Source organism: Peromyscus leucopus, chromosome 1 (genome assembly GCF_004664715.2).
Source record: "Peromyscus leucopus breed LL Stock chromosome 1, UCI_PerLeu_2.1, whole genome shotgun sequence".
NCBI classification, from domain to species: Eukaryota; Metazoa; Chordata; class Mammalia; order Rodentia; family Cricetidae; genus Peromyscus; species Peromyscus leucopus.
The window spans coordinates 73,790,425-73,807,019 of record NC_051063.1 but is presented as its reverse complement, the minus strand read 5'-3'; the positions used below and the strand labels follow the sequence as shown (position 1 = coordinate 73,807,019).

General features: G+C 49.3%; 1 protein-coding gene across 18 annotated transcripts in view; it reads left to right on the top strand.

Moving 5' to 3' along the window:
* Tacc2 (transforming acidic coiled-coil containing protein 2) overlaps positions 1-16,595 on the top strand; it is a 211,561-nt gene that overhangs the window by 189,308 nt on the left and 5,658 nt on the right. For 7 of the 18 annotated variants that reach the window (XM_037209913.1, XM_037209926.1, XM_037209918.1 and 4 more), the window contains 7 exons: positions 313-484; positions 1,773-1,913; positions 2,742-2,831; positions 9,035-9,178; positions 9,552-9,628; positions 11,681-11,724; positions 13,976-13,984. In XM_037209913.1, coding sequence (XP_037065808.1) covers positions 313-484; positions 1,773-1,913; positions 2,742-2,831; positions 9,035-9,178; positions 9,552-9,628; positions 11,681-11,724; positions 13,976-13,984 — 677 coding nt within the window. The remainder of the gene's footprint in view (positions 1-312; positions 485-1,772; positions 1,914-2,741; positions 2,832-9,034; positions 9,179-9,551; positions 9,629-11,680; positions 11,725-13,975; positions 13,985-16,595) is intronic. The other 11 variants (XM_037209932.1, XM_037209908.1, XM_028868308.2 and 8 more) reach the window with 5 other exon arrangements.

Sequence of the window (16,595 nt, the reverse complement as noted above, 5' to 3'; positions counted from 1 at the left end):
AAGATGTGATACCCAGTCTCTTCCCTCAGAATGCACAAGCAAGCAAGTGGCCGTTCCCTAAATGCCGGAGGAACTCAGTCCCCTTGCCAAAGGCATCTGTATCTGTATCCCTTGTCTGTTGGCCCTTAAACGTGGCTGGACTGTAGCCTGCCTCTAGATGGATGGCCCCTGAAGACCTGGCCTTTGTCTCTCCTTGGACACTGACTTGGAAGTCTCGGGTTTTGTGGGATGTTTTCTCTTTCGTGAGCGCTTCCCAATAGACTTCAGCGAGTCTCCAGGGAGAAGGCCCTAACGACTGACTTTTTTCCTCAGGTCGAGTTTTGAGGAGACTGAAGCCCTTGTGAATGCTGCAACCAAACTCCAGCACCCTGTCACACGCGGGCTGGCCTCCAGCCAGGAGCCTCTCTTGCAGGTGCCCGAGAAATCCTCCCAGAAGGAGCTGGAAGCTATGGCCTTGGGCACCCCCGCAGAGGCGATTGAAATTGTAAGTGTTGCCTGGGGGACTCTGTGAGTGAGCCCTCTAATGCCGCCCTTCTTCACCTGGCTGTGGGGCCCCACGCTGGCCCCTAGACCACAGCAGTCAGCCTAGGAGACCCTGCCTCTCACAGCGAGGGAAGGGCCTTCCTTTCTCCCACGATGGCTGTACAGTTGTTAGTTCTTAGTCAAGTGCTTGATACGCTCGGGCTTGTTTTCCATTCTTCTCTCCCTGGACTGGCGGACAAGCTGGAGCCGTGGTCAGCCAGCCCCTGCCTCTCTAGCCTGTATAGAAAACAAAGACGGGTAGGGGAGGGAACATCCTCCTTTGGGGGACCAGCTATGTTTCTCTTGGGTCTCAGTGACAGATTTCTCTTGCTCATGGTCCCGGACTTCAACTTACCCTCTCCCAAGACCTCCAGAAGCCTTGCAGGACCCGTAGCCCTGAGATGAGGCCTCGCTGTCCCCATTCCCTACATGTTACGTGTGCTCGCCCTAGAGGGTGTAATATCCACGGGAGGGTCTTCCACATGTCTTAAACAAACCAACTTGGGTCAATTATATATATATTTTTTTCACCTCCCTCCTAGCAGACATCATACAGTTTGAAACTGTTTGATTTGGTGTGTTGCTTTTGCTCTCTATCAGGCAGTTTGATCTGTCTCATGCTACGGACATTTGCAGGGCACCTGCTGTATATGCGGCAGTTGGATGCCGGGTTGGATACTGGAAACACAATTAGTGAACAATAAAAGGGTCTAGATGTGAATCGGTCTTGCATATAAATACTGTGGCAGACTTGGCCATGGTTCATCTCCTGCAAAGTTGCCTTCTAATTTGGAAGTCTTTCTAATCTAGGAGGAGTTACCTGTTTGTTTGAAATCATCTTTTCACTATTGAAAACGGTCCTCACTCAAACCTTACTTTCCTTGATATTTGTCCTTGGTGCTGTTTCTTTGATGAACTATGTTGGCGTTTGAAAACCCATCAACTAGCTTGCCTCCCACCCATGGAGATTTTCAAAGAACAAAGCAGTGGTTATGTGGCTTCCGCTGCTCTGGCTAGGAAACCAGGGTGACATGGGCCTGGGGAGGGAGGGCTCCTGAGGCCCTGCTTCTGGGAGAAGGGGCGGGGCCTGCCAGTCTCAGTCCCAATGGCAGTGTGAATATCGACCACTGAGCGATGTTCTCTTTAGCCTTAATGCAGCAATGTGCAGTGTATGTTTGTGTGGTCCTTGCTTGAAATCAATATCTTTCTACTCTCCTCTATTTTCCATTTTCCTCTCGGCCGGCCTTCAGACAGCTCCGGAGGGTGCCTTTGCCTCTGCGGATGCCCTCCTCAGCAGGCTGGCCCATCCTGCTTCTCTCTGTGGTGCACTTGACTATCTGGAGCCTGACTTAGCAGAAAAGAACCCCCCAGTATTTGCTCAGAAACTTCAGGTTTGTAGCCCCTGTGTGACCTTTCGGGAGTTTGTCCAAACCTCAGTAGAAAATGAACCCCTGAGCCAAATTGAGCTGAGGCAGTACTTAATGAGGCAATACTGGGAATGTTCCAGATGAAGTGTTTTCCTCTCAGATGCTGATATCTGTGTATGCTATAGCCAGGGTGCAGAATTAGATAAATTGTGTGATTGCGTACTGAAAGGACTCTTTTTATTTGTATTGGGAAGTTGGTTCCAATAGTCATTTTCCTGATGTATTTATTGATAGCCCCACAGGCAGTTTATGATTTACTCACTAAACAAAAGGTATCAGGTCAAGCCAAGCTGTTTAAATACGTAAGACAATCCCAAATTCCCATTGAGGTAACATATGGAACCAAAACCTATCTCTGTAGCGGAAATTTGACAGCTTAATTGGCTATTCCCTGGACTAGGAAGCAAGGCCGACCTAGAGAGATTATTAACAGGCATCTGAGAGATGCATGGCCATTGACAGCAAGCGCTGGTCAGCGTCTTAAAAACAAGGAAAGAAAGCAAGAAATACTGTAGAGTTAAAATTGCCGTCCTGTTTTGAAAATCAGTTCACATTTGACTACATGATATTTCTTGACAGACCTTCAAAGGGGTGATTTTTTTTTTCAAAAAGGAAATTAAACCCCCTGTTTCATGATCTGCTGAGGTGTTGGTTGTGAGAGAAAGCTGAGCGTATGTTTTCCCGCAACCCTGTCATATGCATTTATGTGGCACATTCATTCCTGGATGTGGAAACCTTCTGTCTGTCTTGATGCATTTCCCTACGGTTTGCTCACCCCTACCCCTCGGGCAGGAGGAGTTAGAGTTTGCCATCATGCGGATAGAAGCCCTGAAGCTGGCCAGGCAGATCGCCCTGGCTTCCCGCAGCCGCCAGGACACGAAGGTACCCGTTTGCCGCTGCGGTGCACTGCCTTCTGGGAATGCTGTGTGTGCCACGGGGTCCCAGGGCTGCTTTGCTAACCACTGGCCGGGCCGGCACTGTGGGTGTCCCGTGAAGTGTGATTTCTCCGAAGCTAAAAGTATAACTCTTACACAAACACACACCGAGCACATGTGTAGGGATGAGGTCATGCAGCCAGGCAGAGGGGAGTGTGAAAAGCCAGCATAGAGCACAGGGAATAAAAAAGGCTTTGAGTGAGGTGGCAGACTAGCTGTATGTAAAACTGGTTAGTACTGGTTCACTAGGACCAGAAGAGAATCCCCCTTGGAGTTACCTTTTCCTGTAGATACCCTTTGTCTCTCTATGGGTTAAAGTAATTTGTAATTTTTCTGTTTTCTGGAAGTTTATATCTGACTTTACTGAGAGTCAATAATAAGTAGGAGGTGAGAACAAGACTTGCTTCAAGACATGGGATGATCTAGGTGAGGACAAAGAGACACAGTAATAAGACGTGATAAAAAATAAGTAATAAGACACATTGATAAGACATTTGGAGTCTTCCCGCCCGGCCTCTAGGTGATGACATGTAGGTGGCATCTCACCCTCAAGCTGCCCGTGAGCTGTGGTCTCAGTCCCACTCCCTCCCCCACCCAGAGTTGGGCAGCTCAGTGAACTTGGTGTGTGGGACCAGGGCTGAACCCCACTTTGTTTTGTAGTCTGAGCCTTGAACGAGTTAATGAACCTTGCTGAGCCTCAGTTCCTCCGTCTCTGAGATGAGGCTAGTTTGCCTGTGGTGGAGAAGGCCCTGCTCGTGGACAGCAGTAGCCTTGCGCCGCACACCTAACGTATACTGGTGTGCAGTTAGCCAAAGGGGCTGCTGTTAGCTAGCATTTTGCTTTTGTTTATCACCTGGATATTCCACAGCTCCTCTCCTGGGAAAGCAGAGCCAAGTCTCGCTTTACAGACTGAGAATCAGGACCGTATATCCAGAGTTTGCCAGCCTGTGGGGCCTTGAACTGGGGTCACCAATGGACCTGCCTGTTCAGCTCCACCTCACAGACTAGGTCATTTCAGAGGACCTCCCAGGTGTGGAATAGGAACAGAAATCCCAAGAGCCCACTCATGGCTCACTCTAGCTAGAGCCCAAATCAGGTCCCCTCCTGGAGACAGGAAGAGGTCATAGTGTGAATGTCCAGACTGGGAAGAGTGGAACACAGGTCAAGGAAAAGAAACAAAACTCAGAGATGTCTTTGTTCTTATTGCCAAAGTATAAACTTGAGCTGAATTGCCACGAAAGGGAGGTTTCCAGAAAGCACCAAGCGCCGAAGACCCTGTTCCCTACCCACCCCCACAACCCACCTCTGCCAGACTGATTTCTTAAATCTTTGCAGAGTAACTTTAAGATAGAGCGAATTGCCTAAAACTTGACCATTGTGGGGGCTGGAGAGATGGCTCAGCGGTGGGAGTACTGGCTTTTCTTCCAGAGGACCCAGGGTTCAATTCCCAGCAACCACATGGCCCCTCTCTGCCTCCGAAACTATGAGTATGCAGATAGAATACGGTGGCTGTGGGTCCAGATGCCCTTTCTGCCCCGGAGTCTCAGACGTGAGTGATGCCGTCCCATTTTCCTGGCAACACTACTTTAAACCATCAATCACTCCAAGTCTGAGGCCAGCCTGGTCTACAGAGTGAGTTCCAGGACAGTCAGGGCTACACAGAGAGAACCCCGTCTCCAAAAATAAAAATAAAAATAAAAATAAAAATTACTTAGGAGGAAGGATATAACTTTGAAGGAATGAAAATTCAGAGCAGCTTTGAAATGGATGTTGCTGGGTCCGCCTCCACAGAACTGCAGCAGGAACCTCTGTGTCCTCCTGTTCAGAATCAGTTAGAAACGGGGTGACCTCCCCAGGAACTAGGGCTCTGGTGTTGGGCTGTGGCTTGCTTTCTTTTCAGTTTTTAATTTTTTTTTATCATTTTTAAAACATTCTTGGAGAATGTGCATACAATGTATTTTGATCATGTTCACCCTTCTAATTCCTCCTGGTTTACCCCTTCCCAAAGTCATGTTCACACACCTTCTCCCACTTTATAATTGTGGAAAAAAAATTTTTTTTTCATACAGTAACTTCCCCCTCCCACTTCCTCCGGGCTGTGGCTTTCTTATTCTGTTTCTCCCACTTGCTTCTGCTGGAGCTGAGTTCCATTAGTCCCCCAAGGATCAATACATAATGCAGCAGCCCTGAGGTTCATACTCAGAAGCTCTTTATCTGGCCTTCCAAGGTATGGGTAGCAGGGTGTGTTGGCACATTTTGCATGCATGACAAAGTGATTGTGATCGCTAGACCTGTTGGCCTTTATTGATAATTGGCCCCCAAGATGAAGATGGAAGATGGAAAGAAGTGTTCAGGCAACCTAGGAACGTGATCATACAAATAGCAAACTTTAGGTTGGGAAAGGTTCCCGCACGGAGGGCAATCCTGTGTGTGATTATCTCAAGAGACCTGGCTTAGATGAGCAGGTGACCAGGGTTGACGTGAGCTGGAACAAGAGTCAGGTTGGGACTGCGTTTATTGTTGTCCAGCAGTGCGGCATCTCGGCAGGGACAGTGTACTGTGGACAAGGAGCCCAGCATCTTTCATCTGCTGCTTCCTCTCACAAAAGTCACTCCTTCCCTCCACCACGAGGCACGTCCCTGGAAGCCACAAGAGCAGTCTGAAGACGAGTGACAGAGGACTAGTTGGTGGGCTTCGGTTTGCTCTCCAGCTTCCGATTCTGTGGTTGTAGCCTATACTTTAGCCTCGGTGGCTGATTCTTGACTTGGTGGGCTGGCACAGCTGGATGAGGTCTGGTTATGATGGCTGCCATGGAGTGGGACTGAGGTGTGGGGCCAAGTGCCTCACCTGTGCTTGCAACTCCCCAGCTGGGAAACTGTCTGCTGTCAGATTGGGATGGATAGCATCTAGCCAAGGTCCTTCTCCTGCCTGGGTGGTGCCACGTGGCCCAGATACCTCCTGAGACCTCAAGCCTTAGCTTGGTTTTCCTGGTCCCTGACCTCACCTGTGTGGCCTTTCCTCATGGCTCCCCAAGCCTCAGATATGAGTTTGCTTCTGACTGCCGTGGGGACAGTCATCTGCCATGATCATGATGTCCCGCCCCCAAACCCTAAGGCCTAGCAATAAGAAAGGGTCACAGAGAGAACTGTGAGCCTGGGTACATGATGAGACTCCTGCCTTCAAGGCCAGCAGGAGGCCGGTGGCCCAGGAATCTGAAAGGGAGATAGTGACCTGAGGAACGGCACAGTTTCCAGGACTGAAGACAGCGTGAAGGATTGAAGGTGGCAGCCAAGATCTGTGCCTTTGGAATTGTGACCATGTCGCAGTTTAGTAAGAAGGATTCTGGTGGCTTTTCGGCCTGCGTGAAGCAGCAGGTCTAAGTGCGAGAGAAATGAAGCTGGGCATAAAAATAACTGACCTTAAAATATTAGTGAGAGACAGGTCTTTGATTTCCCTTGAAAACATTCATGGCTGAAAGGAAGAGCCAAGGTGTAAGTCCTGAATTCATTATCCCACAGATAACTGGAGGGGGCAGGGAGTCAAAGTGGTCCTCAAACTGTTCGTTCCCTGACTGAAAATGCCGCGTGGTTGTGGCTGAAGGATGACACCCAGGGTCGGTCGCCTTTGCGTCCATTTAGGTATCTCTGTGTTTATTTTTTCATCCCGTCCTTGTTTTACAAAGGACACCAGGCAGATCGGCCATCTCTAATGTGTTCCTTGGTCAGATTTAGCTCCTGCCCTGCATGATGCAAAATTCATTTTCATTATTAAATTATTTTTCTCTTGCACCGCAAGGAGCTGCTTTACTTTGAGGCAGAATAATCTCATTTGGGAAAACCTTTAGGCCTAGCCTCTCACATCCTGCATCCGTCTTCAGAAGTTTCAAACTGAGTTTAGCAGCTCCAACATCCTGTTCATTTTGAAATTTTATTTTTTTTATCAGATTTTTAAAAATTTACTTTATGTGTGTGGGTGTTTTACCTGCATGCATGTATGTATGTGCACCATGTGTGTACCCTGGTGCCACAGGGGCCAGAGAGGGTGTCAGATCCTCTGGGACTGGAATTACAAAGTGAGCCAGCATATGGGTGCTGGGAAGAGAACCTGAGTCCTCTGGAAGAGCAGCTAGTGCTCCTAACCACTGAGCCATCTCTTCAGCACCCCCCCCACCCCCCATTTTTTAAAGCGCACACTTAAAAGTGAAAAGAATAGGGTTTGTTGTTTGTTTTCCCTTTTTAAGTTCTCTTCATAATTTTGTGTTTGTGAGCTTTTCTAATTACAACTGTTGAGTGGTGATTTCCGGCTGTGATTCTCCAGTTACCACTGGAACATTTCCTTCAGAGAAGTAGCATTGTGCAAACTATTGCCCTTCATGCAGATCCTCTGCCCTGCCGCCTAGGGGCATTTTCTCCCCCGAGGGATCCGGCTGTCTGCTGCCAGGGGCTGGCAGCTTGTGTCTAGGTAGATGTCCTAGAAACAGACTTCCCCCGCGACCAAAAACTGAGAAGGACATTCATGGCATCCCATCTGACATATAAGCGTAGACTCTGTGCTGGTTGACCAGGTCTGTGTGCTCCGGGTTCTCACAGCTGATCATGTCACTCTCTTGAATGTAAGCCCAGGCATTTCAGGGCAGGCATGACCAGTGAGATTCAGGTGATCCACGAGTGCCATTTGAGGGTAAGCCCAAAGTCTTAAGGGTAGGTCGGGTCAATGAGTCACTTGAGGGTTAGTCAAGGACTTAAGGGCAGGCAGGGACAGTGAGCAGGTCACAGCAGTTTTCTCCCAGGACAACTAAACTATTGTGTGCACCTTGCATGTGGACACTAATGGTCCTAAATTGTCACCTCCGGTCCTATCCATTGCTCTCCCACCTGCATTTTCTACCTCCCTCCTTTAGACCCTTAGCCCTGGCACTACAGTGAGGAGAGGTGGGGCTCGCAATTCCTGTGTTTATAAACATTCTGCTCCTGGGCCTTCAGCGCCACCCCTTCCCACCACCACTGATGCTTTCTTTTCATCTGTGCAGTTCTCAATCCGCACCCTCCTGTCTCCTCTCCCCTTTCTATAAAACGGAGGTGTCTGTTCAGTGCTCGGTTTGTTCTCCTAGTTCTCCTAGGATGGAGCAGTCCACTCCGCCCTCTGGGCCACCATCACCTACCTCACACTGCAGCACCGACCTGTACTCTAACTAGGCTGGAAGCTTCCTTGGCAGCCATGACTACACCCAGGAGGCTAATGCATAGGACTGAGAGTGCTTGGTTGGATGTTTTTGTTGCCGTGGAAATAGGCTGACAAGCCTGGCCGTGCTGGTTGACATTGCTCCTAACACTGTGTTTCAACTGTGTTGCAAGCTGCTTAACGTTCTACGTAAAGGAAGAATAGCCATGTGCCCCTCCTCGCCTCGCCTCGCTGCGGCTGGTGCCTGGACCCTACAGAACTTGAGAAAGCTGCAAATGGTTTTCAGATGGGTCGGGCAGGACATCACCTTGCTTGCTTGTAGGCTTCATCAGGAAATGTAGAAAGATATTGTCGTTGACCCCAGCTTTCCTCTTCGCTGTTATACAGCAGACCTAATGGCACCATCTCTCAAGCCCAGACAGAATAAGGTGGACAATAGCAGTTTCGCATTTTGTGCAGATTCACATCTTTTTCAGCTGAGCCACGTGAGCACTGCCAAATTTAAATGTGTTCAAAAATGATCTAATCTTCAGCTGTTCAAAACTAGGCAACATAGACCAGCGTTCAGAATCAGTCCCCAGCAAGACTTGATTTTGGAAGTGGAGCCAACAGAATAATGACCTGTCTTGACTTACAGTGCCTCGTTGGCTCAGCCTCTGATAAATGGCAGTGATAAGCAGGCTGCAGGCAGGTGGGCCCCCAGGGTTCCTAGTTACAGAGGCTGCCATCTCATCAGCCCCTTTGTGTGCCTGACCGTGTGCAACATGAAGGCTTTCCATCCCCTGGACCTGGCATTACCCCATCCATGAGTCCTTGCATTATCTCATATTTTCAGTGTTCTTTGTTTCAAAACCATGCAGCTGAGCGGGTGAATGCGGTTCTCAAGGCCATGCCTGCAACCCTGTCTGTCATGCCATTAGTGGTGACTGTTCTGTTTCTTTCTCTCTCTAATGAAAACAACATCCACAGAGGGAAGCTGCTCATCCAGCAGACGTCTCCATCTCCAAAACTGCCTTGTACTCCCGCATCGGGCCCACCGAGGTGGAGAAACCCCCTGGCCTTCTGTTCCAGCAGCCAGACCTGGACTCTGCACTCCAAGTGGCCAGAGCAGAGGTATGAGACCTGTGGTGTCAAGGGCCATATTCTTGACCCCAGGATAGGGTCCGAGTCTGCCAGTTGTCAGCAACCATATTTACCCATGACGCTGCTCTTTGGAGACAGACCGTCCTCTAAACACTGCAAGCTAGCTAGCTGGATGGCACACCATGGTTTTTGATCTGTCTAGTTTCCATGCTAACGGGCATGGCTGACATGCTGTAGAAGACACGTTACTCCCCCGGGGGCCTCGGGGAAGTCTTTATTTCTCCTGCTTGGAGAATTCTCTGGATGGAATCCTGGTTTTGTGTGAGAAGTTTTCATCCCATGTGTATGTGATGTGTCCTGGATTTGGTGAGAACTGAATGCTTTCTCCTCTCCCCAACTCTAGGTTATCTCCAAGGAGAGAGAAGTCTCAGAGTGGAGGGACAAATACGAAGAAAGCAGGCGGGAAGTGATGGAAATGAGGTCAGTGGGGCTCAGCGTTCCGGCTGCCCAGACGCGCCGTCTGTGGCTTCCTGGCAGTTCATGCTGAGGTGCCCTCACCCCCAGCAGGGTCTTCTGTAGAAGATGTTCATTCTTCATTAGTATTCAAGGCTCATATTTTTACATGGGAGTTTTTAAGAGATTTTCTTTTTAATTTAAAAAAAAATTTTAAGACAAGGTTTCTCTGTGTAACAGTCCTAGCTGTTCTGGAACTCACTCTTTAGACCAGGCTGACCTCGAACTCATAGAGATCTGTGTGCACCACCACTACCCGGCTCATTATTCTTAATTATATGTGGAGTTTGTGTATATGAATGCAGGTACCCTTGGAAGCCAGAGACATCAAATTCCCCCAAAGTTGGAGCATGGCTGAGAACCACCCAACATGGATTCTAGAAACTGAACTTGGGTCTTCTGGAACAACATAAACACCTAACTGCTGACCTGTCTCCTTAGCTTCTGCAAGTGTTTTTAGACTAACACTATGCACTAGATAGAGAGTCCAGTCCGATGAATGTGTAGACAGTAAAAGTGCCTCCCCCCAACTCCAGTCAGCTTGCATTCCTGTGTACATTTCCAGCAGCAAGCAAAACACCTAGATCAGTGGTTCTCAAACTTCCTAATGCTGCAACCCTTTAATACAGCTCCTCATGTTGGGGTGACCCCCAACCATAAAATTATTTCACTACTTCTTTATAACTATAACTTGGCTGTTATAAATCATAATGTAAGCATCTGATATGCCATCCCCAAATGGGTTGTGGCCCACAGGTTGAGAACCACTAACCTAGATGCTGACAGCCACCGTCACATCTTCCTGAAACCTCATTCTCGTTCTGCTTCCCGCTGCTTCCGGCTGCCGCTCTCCTGAGGACACCATTGAGCAGGCAAACCCTGCATCCTGAGAGGACTGCTCTTGTAGAGGGCTGCTTGACACCTGGCTGTTTTCATCTGGGAAAGATGCCAGGCAGTGGTGGCACACACCTTTAATCCCAGCACTTAGGAGGCAGAGGCAGGCAGATCTCTGTGAGTTCAGGGATAGCCTGGTCTATATAATGCGTTCCAGACCAGCCAAGGTTATAATGAGACCCGGTCTCACCAACCCACCCTTTAAAAAAATATTTTTTTTTTTTTTTTTAGTTTAAAAGTGCAAGGGACCTGGGCAGTGGTGGTACATGCCTTTAATCCCAGCACTTGGGAGGCAGAGCTAGGCAGATCTCTGTGAGTTCGAGACCAACCTGGTCTACAGAGTGAGATCCAGGACAGGCACCAAAACTACACAGAGAAACCCTGTCTTGAAAAACCAAAAAATAAAAATAATAAAAATGCAAGGGAATAAGAAGTAGCATCTTGCCTGGCGGTGGTGGTGCACGCCTTTAATCCCAGCACTCAGGAGGCAGAGCCACGAAGATCTCTGTGAGTTCGAGGCCAGCCTGGGCTACCAAGTGAGTCCCAGGAAAGGCGCAAAGCTACACAGAGAAACCCTGTCTGGAAAAAACCAAAAAAAAAGAAGTAGCATCTTATATACTTTGAAGAGCGTCCACTCCATCAGAGGAGACGATACAGAAAGAATGTTGGGGAACTCCAAGAGAAATCAGGAAAGGCTTCCTGGAGAAGAGAACATTTGACTTAGACCTTGAGAAACAGATTCTGTAAGGTAGAAATAGGAGGAAGTAAACAAACAACCTGGGTACACTTGGGATGAGAAAGCCTAGTTCAAGGAAGAAATGTCTGTCCATGTTGAGCCACTGTGTCCACGAGCTGGTGGTAAGCTGGTGGAGGTGGCGAGACCTGGGTGTCGAAGACTTCAGCCATCAGGTGGCAGATCTGGCCTTTTGTTTCCTGTAGTGAACAGTGGAGGTATTGCAGGGTTGGACGGTGCACTGGACTGAGGGTTGTATGCCAGGAAACCAGACTTGTTGATGAATATAAGGATGTGTACAGAGCATGCGAGCCTTACACTGCCCAGTGGTGGGGTGGAGATTTAGCACGATCCCGTTACTAGAGTTCAGCATGCCTCTGCCTTTCTTCCAGGAAAATCGTGGCTGAGTATGAGAAGACCATCGCCCAGATGATCGGTGGGTGTCGTGACTGGAGTGCTCAGGCCCAAACTATAGGGCGGGGGGGAGTGTAATTGGGGTGGGGGTTGGGTGACAAGGCTCTGAGCCATGTTCCTTTAAGAGCAGGGACCAGAGCAGCTGTACTTGTGGCTGTAACCGGGAGATACCCCCAGGAATATACTTCACACTACCCAGTGTCTCCTGAGCCCTCATTTGCCCAGCCAGGGGTGATCCACCATGTTGGGAAGGAGTCTGGGTTTGGCCACTGGGATGTGTAGGGGTTTGGGATTTTGCTTGTAGAAAAGCATAGAATTAAAACCCCTAAACCCTAATTTAGTTTGGAATCTAATGACTAAGTACCCATATGCTTTAACCAGTGGACTTAGAACCAGGATGGAATCTGTGGCAAGTCCCTACCCGATACCCTTCCTCTGTGGCTGGCAGACCCTGTTAGCAAAGAAAGAAGGCCCCACATTAGCAAGTGACACACAATGACCTTCCTTCCTTCCTTCCTTCCTTCCTTCCTTCCCTCCCTCCCTCCCTCCCTCCCTCCCTCCCTCCCTCCCTCCCTCCTTCCCTCCCTCCCTCCCTTCCTTCCTTCCTCCCTCCCTCCCCATCCTCTCTCTCTAAAATGAAAATCAGTCTTGGAGACATTCCAGAGTCCAGTTTTTTATAGTAATAGTCTTGGGGAACTGGTATTTATTGATTTATGTCGAGCTATCCGTTTACTTGATTAGATTCGTGATAATCAGTTTTTAAAAATAATTTTACCCACCTAAGGATTTGTGAGGTAAACCTGCAAGTCACTGCAAACAGAGTGCTCTGGCTGGATGTGCATGAGCAGGTCCCCTAGGAGACCCCTTAGCAAATGTTGGGCTTTTTGAGTTCCACCCATCTGTGGTTTATCCCAAGATAAACAACACAGTGGCCTTTGAAGGAGCAAGAAGGCCAATGGTTGAATGGCTTACTCTCTCAGGAGTGTTAATTGTGGCTTAAGTTAATCAAGGCTTTCACCTGGAGCCCGTCCGCCCCCTCAGGCACATTCAGCCACATTGATCCCATGATGGATACATCATCACATCAGACAAGCTTAGTGATGAGATAAAAACATTAAAACTCTGGGAATTATAAGTGCTGGCCAAAGCACTGGAGAGGAGGCATGCTTATCTCTCAGCCTGGAAAGGGTTGCCAGACCTTTGGGCTCCTGGTGTCTTTGGGTGTGAGTGTCCTTGAGATGACCCGTCAGATGCAGGTGTGGTGTTGAGGGGGAAAGGTGTGAGCTTTGGCTCCCGAGGGAATGCTGCCACAGCCAGCTTGTAGCACACAGCTAGGGACTTTGAGAGAAGCAGGAGTCTGCCCTGGAGGGCTCCAAGCATGAGGGGCTTCTCTGGTGGATCTCTCAGGGTAGCCTGCCGTTATGGTCATAAAGATGACTAGATGCCAAGGCCTGCTTCTCAGATAAATTGTAGTTTATAGAAGTTAGAACATTTTGGTCTTTGACAACCAGAGGAGTGGGTATCAGAGGCAGGTGTGTTTCCTATTTAGACTCTTGGAACAGTTCCCTGTTCTCAAGAGAACCCCCAGAATGGCTCAGTGAGACGACTGCAACATCCCCAGCTGGGAGCGTCCTCACTCAGTTAACAGCCCTACTGTGTGGGGAGTCACTAGCCTTCCGCACCAGCCTCTTCCTTGTCCACTTTTCCAAAGCTTTTCTAATCCAGGAAAATTGTATGTCAGTTGCTATGGAAGGTGACTGGGTGGTGAGACCCCAATATTTCAGGGTCCACAAAGACAGCCTGTGACATGACTGGCAAGTGGGTGGACCTGCCTGCCTTCGAGGAAAGTGAACCCCTTCACTTACAGAAACCCACCCATGGGCCTCATCTGGATCCCATGTCTCCATCCCATCTTCATTCCACCTGCCCAGCAAGGAGAACTTGGGCCTGAGAGCTTGGCAGCTCAGGGCCAGGATGAGTGTAGAAGTGTTCCGAAGTAGACCCTGGTTCTTCTGAGCCATGCCCGCCCTCCTCCCATGTAGCTTTCGGATGCCCCACACCTCATCCCTCTTCACCAGCTCCTCTGAAGGAAGTGTGCCTTATTAAAACTCCTTGGAATTTAGGACAAAAAGGAACCTCTGTGCTTTCTGCATTCCAGATTGTTGCAAATTTTTTTTTTGTTTGTTTGTTTCTGCTTTCCTAACAACTGCCCTGATTATCTGTTTTGCTTCCATTTTCTGTTGCTTCTTGCCCTTTGCTTGCAAAACAAACAGGCAAGCCTGGTAAGTAAATGCTCCCCACCCCCACCCCCACCCTCGCCCCTTCTGATCCCTGCCCATTGCAACCCCCCTTGTGTTTTGTTTTTCTGGTTTGGTTATTTTTGCTTTTGTGTACTGGCTGCATTCCCCACCCGGTTTAATAGTGGTCTGCCTGCGAGCGCCAGAAAACTGTACCAGGGTTGAGAGGGCAGCGTTTCTTGGGCTGACCCTGATTTCCTGACTTTAAGAGCCTAACTTCCTTGGTCACGCAGAAGATGTGTGCTGCATTGCCACTGCCTCGCTCCTGGGGACTGGGCAGTTCTATTTTTAACAGTGACGAAAGGAAAGCTGAGGCTAGGCGACATCTTAGATGCAGGAAATCAGATGGACTCTGTTTGAAAAATGGCTCCTTCAGCCTGTCTGGTGAAATGTATACGTGACCGCCAATCAGCTCAGAATGTACATCATATGGCATGCTGGGAATAAAGGAAAGGGCTAAAATCTGGGTAATAAAAACTAGTAAAACTTGAAAATGCTCTCTGTCTCTTAGGAGTGTAGATGTAGGAAGTAGATTACTTGTAGTAGAAAGTTCTATGTTTAAAGGCAGTACTTCCCAAGTCATTATGACACACTGTCCCACCGAGTCAGGGGGATGTTCAGAGCTTCTAGGGACAGTGGTGCTGTTGATAACAGGTCGCTGATTGCCCAGATGGTGCCTGGGTGCCAATACCTTTGTCTTTTTTAGTCTCTCCAATGCTATGGCCATCCCCTGGTTCTGGTGAGGAGACTCAGTGAGTTTGAGAGCCCTGCCCGAGGTCACATAGCAGAAAATTATCAGAGTTGAGGTTCAAATTGGTCTGTTAGATTTCAGAGTCACTGCACTTGATGGCTTCTGGCTGCTGCAGAGAATACTAGAAATCCTGGGATCATAGAGGTGGGATGGAGGAACATTAGGTATCTCCTAGGCCCGTGGTTTTCCAGGCAGGGCTCTGGGCCAGCTACATCTGAATCTCTTATTACTTGTGCAGATCCCCAGGCCCACTCTGACCTGCTAAGTCAAACAGCAGGATGAACATGTCTGTTTGAATGGCCCTCCTGCTGGTTCGAATGCATGCTCACTTCTGACAGCCCCCTTGATTTGGAGACAAGGCTTTGGAACCATAAAATAACAGGGCTTTTCAACATGTTTCTGTCCAGCTTGGAGATAAAATTCAGGCTGTGGGGTTGGGGATTTAGCTCAGTGGTAGAGCGCTTGCCTAACAAGTGCAAGGCCCTGGGGTCGATCCTCAGCTAAAAAAAAAAAAAATTCAGGCTGTGACCCCATCATGCCACACAGCAGTACCATGCCAAGCTTAAGACACAGCAAGATGCCGGTCTATCAGAAATGGAATGAAAAATAGCCCAAATCCAAACTTCCTGCTGTTCCTGATGGGAACCGTCCGGGTCCATCATTGCAGGAGGGAACCGTCCAGGTCCATCATTGCAGGAGGGAACAGTCAAGGTCCATCATTGCAGGAGGGAACCGTCCGGGTCCATCATTGCAGGAGGGAACCGTCCAGGTCCATCATTGCAGGAGGGAACCGTCCAGGTCCATCGTTGCAGGAGGGAACAGTCCGGGTCCATCATTGCAGGAGGGAACCGTCCGGGTCCATCATTGCAGGAGGGAACCGTCCGGGTCTATCATTATGGGAGGGAACCATCCAGGTCCATCACTGCAGGAGGGAACCGTCCGGGTCCATCACTGCAGGAGGGAACCGTCCGGGTCCATTGTTGCAGGAGGCTTGGATGGAGTTTAGTCATGGCTGTGCTTTTGTCTTTGGATCTGAGTCTGGGCTGGGCTGCTCCCTCAGTGAACAAATGACTTTGCTGTTCACTTTCCCCTTCTGTAAGATAGGGACAAGAACACCTCGTACGGGTCACTGTGTGGCCACCCTTGTCTGTGCACTGCATGGATCACATAGCAGCATCACTTGTATGGAGGTGTTTTGTGTGCCCAGAGCAGTGAACCAAACAGACCTGCTGTCAGCCCCCGAGGAGAGTGGCCAGGTTGCTTTTCCCAGACCCCTGACAGGCTCAACTGAAGGGAAGATTGTGATGTTTGCCACACAGCTTCAGAACAGCCAGCCATCATGGTGGTAAGGGCATGCAGTTCCTATCTTGACAGACAGGAAGCAGAGAAAAGAGATACAGGAAGAAGCTAGGACAAGATCAGCCCCAAGGACTTGGCCCCGGTGACCTACTTCCTCCAGGCTTGCCCCCCCCCCCTACTTCCTGCCACCTCTTGGTAACAAGTGTCCTGAAGATGCATTGCATTCACAAGCACACCCAGCGTATGCTGTGCTAACCTACGCATTTCTCGGTCCAACCAACCCGACAAAATTATCATCAGAAGAGGCAGCAGGAAGCCCTGTGTCCCAGGCCTGTGGCAGGGAAAGTTGGAGTATAACAGAGCCAGAACCCACAACTGGCCCAACCACACCTGCACACACAGGCATGTGTTTTCACACGACACAGGAAGTGATTGAGAAATCAGAAACAAATGAATGGGAGACCCTTGGGCTCCGGGGCAGGAGCTGTCTGTGGTAGTGGGCTGTCAGGGCTGGAGCAAGTGTGTGGGGTGCAGCCTAGGTTTTAT